Below are 6,000 nucleotides of genomic sequence, written 5' to 3' on the forward strand. Positions count from 1 at the left end.
AATCCTGAAACGAATGGGGTTCCGTTTCAGAACAGGTTCCCGGTAGAACCTCCTTTATAAAGCTAGAACAAAATAACCATCAAAAGAACCCCCATGAGAAAACCCTTTTATTATTATTATTATTATTAAGAATGTACTTTTATCCTGTTAAGACTTATTTGCTTGTCCTTCTGAAGGAATCCTTCGAAGCTTACAACGGCGTCTCGTTCTCAGAAAGCGTTCCGAATTCTAGAAGGAAACGACCCTCAAAAGAACGCTCGAGAAAGCCTGTTTTCTACGACTGAAAGAACCCTTGGGAAACCCCTTTGGGAAAGGGTTCTTTGGTTGTCCCTCCTTTGGAGGGAGCCTCAAAGTTCCTATTTAAAAACCATGAAACAGATGGGGTTCAGTTTCAGAAAAGGTTCCAATTAGAACCTTCTTTATAAAGTTAAAACAAATAACCATCAAAAGAACCCTTTTTTTTTTCTCCTAAGAGCGTACACAGGATTGTCCAAGGATGTGTCCAATGACCACACTGGTTCTTCAGTTATCCCTTACAGGTTATATGTAGAACCCTCTTTTTAGTCAGCTAAAAAACTCTTATGTATACAAAGAACCTTTAACTTTCAAGAAAACCCTTGTTTACAATTATCCCTAAGCAGTACCCTTGAGGGTTCTTCAGTTATCCGTCCGGCAGGATCCTTAAAGTGTCAGGATGGGGTTCACTTTCTAAAATGCTCCTAAGTGGAACCTCCTTTATGAAGCTAGAACGAATGACTATCGACAGAACCCCCATGAGAAACCCTTTTTAATTCAGAGTCAACTTTTATCCTGTTAGCGGTTCTGTGCTTGTCTTTTTCAGGTAACTCTTAGAACCCTAGCAACCATGTTTTCTTCACAGAACCGCGTTCCAAACGCTAGAACAAAAGAACCATTAAAAGAACCGTCGAGAAAGCCTCTTTTATTTATTTTTTTCCTATGTGCGTCCTGTTATCCTGTAAAGAATTTTTTGCTCGTCTTTCTCAGGGAAACATTAGAACCCTACAAAAGTCTTTCCTTCTCAGAAAGCACCCTATTTTTGGAAGCTAAGAACCCTTAATCGTCTGATGAACCCTTAAAGAGACCTCAGGAGTTTACAGTTATCTTTACAATGTAGAAAGGGTTCTTCGGTTGGTCTCCTTAAAGGTTGTTTTTAAAAAAAGAAAAAACCTTTTGTCCAATGACTCTTGTGGTTCTTCAGTTGTCCCTTAAAGGTTTTTTATGTGTAGAACCCAACAGTTGCAGGGTGCGGGTACGTTACAAAGCCAGAACTTAAAATAATTCAGATACCCATTGAGAAACCCCTTCATCTAAAGATGCACTATTATCCGAAGTGCAATCTTGAATGCTTTAGGGTTTGCTCTTCACTTTTAGAGAAGGTTCATCCCAAGAACACGTGAGAGAACCCTTTATGAAGAACCCTTAAGTGTATACAGGATAGCTGTAGGAACTATTAAAGAACAATACAACAGAGTGTTTCCCTATCAGAAAGAGTTCCGAGCTGAACCCTTTTTAGACGCGTAGAAGCCTTAATTACGCAACGAACCCTTAATGAACCTCTTCTAAGAGGGTTCTCTTATCCAGAGTGCACTCTTGGAACATTTAGAGCCCTTATGCGTTCTTCATTTGTCTCTCTGGGGGAGCTATTAAAGAACCATACAACAGAGCGGAGTGTTTCCTGATCAGTTTGGAGGTTCAAGTAGAACGCCAAGAACTTTGAATTATCCAAAGAACCCTTAAAGAATCCTGGAGATTCATTTAAACCTTTTATTCATTTAAACTTTTCTTTATGGTTCTCCATGTGTGGCAAGCAAGGTTCCAGGTAGACCTGTTTTCCGAACGCTAGAACCGGTAACTATCCGAAGAACAGGACCGATACGACGACGTGGTGAAACGTGCTCCAGGATGTGGACTGTTAGCATGAGTGCTGGGTTAGCATGAGTAGCGGGTAAGCTCCGACCTGCCGAGGAAACACTGCGGGTGAGTGGCGCTGTGTTTAAGTAACCGAGATTTACTTCAGTGTGACCTAAAGCAGAGCTCTTGACAGAACCTCACGGCGATCCGTTTCCTTTTATGGTTCCGCTTGGCTCACTGCGGTCTCCGCTAGCACTTATCGATCACGCGAACGTAAGCAGGAAGGCGAGAGAGAAAATACATCAGTGTCCTTCTGTGCGAACCTTCTAGCTGTGGGAGGGACGACGCGTCCAGCCTTCGCACACGTGGTTATCGGATAATCGATTAAATACTTTGCCGGGAGCTCAGAGTTCACAGAAGGGAATGACCGGATGTTGTCTACTGATGTTACAAATGTCAATACACGTTTTATTTTTATTTGAGTAATATATTATGTAGATGTTGCATTTAAACTAAATAAGCTTCCCTAATAAGTGTGTGTGCATAAATGAGTGCTGATGTGAATACCATTTTTAGTCTTTAAATACTATTTCCAGTAGTGTTGGTCCAGTTCAGTATTGCATCATGGTACTATTATAAAATCTCGGCTTTGGTCTTTATAAGCATAATAAACTGTTAAGTCTTTGGATTTCATAATTCAGAAGTAAAGAGTTGATCTCTTTGGTTTAGTTTGTATCTCATTCTAATGTCCCAGGAACTTCTTTTTCTTTTTCTTTTTTTTGTGCAATTTTTCTTCAGCTTGCCAAGGCGGAGCAGGCAAAGTGTTCGGTAAGTTTGTGTCTCGTTTCCTGCACCCACGATATCCAAAAATAGAGCCGATAAGAATTCACTCCCTGATTTTACTAAGCAGACTGCATCGAGTGACATCACCACAATCCGTTTATTTCACCCTTTCGGCTCGACGAACCGATTAGCGTAGCATGCTAGTTCTGTTGCACCGTGTAGTTGTTTTGCAGCATTACCAGAGCTTGCCGGGTGCCTAAGTGCAACAGTGAGCTAACGTTAGAGAGCTAGCTAGTTAGCTAAAGTTAAATTAGCTGGATAATTAAACTAGTGGCTAGCTAAGTCCCTAAGAAGTTATCTTATTAGTATCTGTGACATTAAGTGGTTAGCTAAATCGCTAAGAAGTTGTCTAAAGGTAAGCTGTTCTATTTTGTAAGCAAAAAGCCAGGTTCACTTATCATTTTAGCTAATGTTTGGTAAGCTATTGTGGTGACGTCATATGATTTTGTTTTTCACGATCCATGTCTCCAGTGTTCACTCAGGGACTTCTGTCACTCAGTAAAATCAGGACTTGGAATAAAAATCATAATGATCAGTAATCATAAGGCCATTACCCTGATATGAGGCGCTTGGTGCTACGTTTAGTTTTTTATGCCTCACGTTCAGGAGGTTAAAAATGCTCTGAGGCGGAACTGCTCTTCTGACAGTCATTCGGAAGAACATGCCCTCAAGCATTTTGAAATGTGGGCCCTGTTTCGTTACTGTTATCGATACGTTCTCGTCTACTTCCCTTCATGACTCAGAAATGCCCGTCACTTACGAGCAGGAGGCTGTAGTGCGTGTAAAAAAAACAACAAAAAACTTACGTACAGAGTTTCATTGGCTCGCTAACTAAGCAGCTTGCTAAGTAGAGTAAAGATACATATAGACCGAAGGCAGTGGTTGGTCTTCTAGTTAGACACAGCAAATTCATTATATTCATTCAATTATTATCTATATTCTTGCTTCTGAGTAAAAGGTTTTTCTACAATGGCTTTTCCGTTACTGAAATCCCAGTCCAACGGCCATTCAGAACTAACCCAAAACCAGTCAAATTGGCATTCAGAACTAACCCAAAAACAAGTTTAAAGGCCATTCAGAACTAACCCAAAAACAAGTTTAAAGGCATTCAGAACTAACCCCAAAAGCAGTCCAAATGCCATTCAGAACTAACCCAAAAACAAGTTTAAAGGCCATTCAGAACTAACCCAAAAACAAGTTTAAAGGCCATTCAGAACTAACCCCAAAAGCAGTCCAAATGCAATTCAGATCTAACCCAGTCCAAAGGGTTCTAGTCCAAAGGGTTCTTAGTCCAAGAGACTCAGACGTAAACCAAACTAGTCCAAAGGCAATTCAGAACTAACCAAAGCCCACTCCAATGCCCAATCAGTACTAACCCAAAACCAGCCCAAAGGCCATTCAGACCTATCCCCAATCTATCCAGTGCTTATTCAGAGCTAACCCAAACCTAACTGCCATTCAGAACTAACCTAAAATCAGTCCAAAGGCCATTCAGAACTAACCCAAAACCAGTCAAATTGCTGTTCAGAACTAACCCAGTCCAAAGGGTTCTGGGTCCAAGAGACTCAGATGTAAACCAAACTAGTCCAAAGGCCATTCAGAACTAACAGGCCAATGCTTATTCAGAGCTAACCCAAACCCAGTCCAATGGTTATTCAGAACTATCCCAAAACTGTCCAGTATTATTAAGAAATAACCCCAAACCAGTCCAGTGATTACTCATAGCTAACCTAATCCCAGTCCAATGGCAATTCAGAACCAAGCTAAACCAGTCTAGAGGTTATTTAGAACTAACCCAAGCACAGTCCAATGATCAATAAACCCAAGTCCAAAAAATGCTAACTCTAACCCTTACAGCTGATACAATTAGTCTGTGTGCACAATGTTCATCTCCCAGTCCACAGACAAAAATCAAAAATACAACCCACATCATCAAATCAGTTTTGCTGGAAAGCTACAGACCTAGCAACCCTGCCGTCTCAGTCTCTCCAATGCCTCATCTGAAGAGCTTTTAAGATGATGCTGGGTATTGAAGGGCAATTAGAGAGGGGAAGTTAATGAGCGCGTGCTAAAAGCTGTATCGAAACACAGGTTCAGTGTGACCCTTTCCGGATCCTGTAAGGACGTTTTTTTTTTTTTCCCTGTAAAAAAAAAAAAAAAAGAAAATAAAAAGAAATGAAGAAACAAAGAAAAGACACCCTTTCTGGATCCATTCTTCTGAAGCGTGTTGCTGTGCTGCATTTTTAGTGCTGCTTTACCCTGCTTGTGTCTTAACCTGTCTTAAATTCCACATTTATTTTGGATAAGTGCACACTCGGTGTTGGGAGACCGTTTAGCGGCGTGAACTCGGTAATGGCTCAGAGGGTTCAGAAGGTTTTGTGACACCTAGTGTACATAAGTTCTTCATGACAACTGACACGAACCTACATAAGCATTAAAGATTATAAACGCTTATTCCGATAGCTGTCACCTGCCGTAAAGGTAAAGTCTGCTTTGTTCAACCTTGATGTCAAGGGTTTTCTGGGTAGAAAGGACATTATGTCATGATGACTCTGTTTGGCGTCAGAGTGACATCATTTTGTCAACTTTGATGTCAGAGACAGATGTTTTGTGACGTTAGTGCCGGAAACGAGCCAAAAACAATAACGGAAGCACGAGGGGAACTGAGAACAAAGCAAAACAAGTAATAATAAAACACAATACACGCCTAGAGGAGTATGAGCTGTAGGAACGATGTGTGTGTGATTAAGACGGAACTGGCAACCGGAAAAGGTCACTTTTGAATAAAATTTAATTGAAGAAATCATTTTTTTATTCAAATGGTAACTGGTGGGTGAAGATGAAAACGTGTTCGATGGCGGGGTTTTGTTTGTAGTTGAATGTTACCCGGAGAGACGAAACTGTAACGAAAGTTTAATCAAATATTATATAGACAGATGCCTGATGCTACGTGTTGCTAACAGTGCTAATTTGTTGCGAGCCAATCTCGCGTGATTTAATCCACATCCGTTTTTGAAATTGAGAAAAAACACACAAGAAAAAAACTACACAGAAACGAAAACTTGTTTTCTGACGAATGATAACGTAACGACACAACCCCGATTCCGAAAAAGTCGGGACGCGGTGTAAAATGAAATAAAAACGCAAGCATTTGCGAATCTCATAAACCCGTATGTCATTCACAAGAGAAGATAGAAAACCGATCAGACGTTCAAACCGAGGAAACGTAGCATTTTAAGGGGGAAAAAAAATAAGGTCATTTTTTATTCGATGGCCGTAACACGT

The 6,000-nt window shown here is 40.6% G+C and overlaps 1 protein-coding gene across 4 annotated transcripts in view; it reads left to right on the forward strand.

Moving 5' to 3' along the window:
- stac (SH3 and cysteine rich domain) overlaps positions 1–6,000 on the forward strand; it is a 63,882-nt gene that overhangs the window by 26,625 nt on the left and 31,257 nt on the right. For 3 of the 4 annotated variants that reach the window (XM_053682635.1, XM_053682634.1, XM_017476464.3), the window contains exon 3: positions 2,671–2,700. The exons of the other annotated variant lie outside the window; for it this stretch is intronic. In XM_053682635.1, coding sequence (XP_053538610.1) covers positions 2,671–2,700 — 30 coding nt within the window. The remainder of the gene's footprint in view (positions 1–2,670; positions 2,701–6,000) is intronic. 4 annotated transcript variants of the gene reach the window in all.

The sequence above is a fragment of the Ictalurus punctatus genome, chromosome 9 (genome assembly GCF_001660625.3).
Source record: "Ictalurus punctatus breed USDA103 chromosome 9, Coco_2.0, whole genome shotgun sequence".
Lineage (NCBI taxonomy): Eukaryota > Metazoa > Chordata > Actinopteri > Siluriformes > Ictaluridae > Ictalurus > Ictalurus punctatus.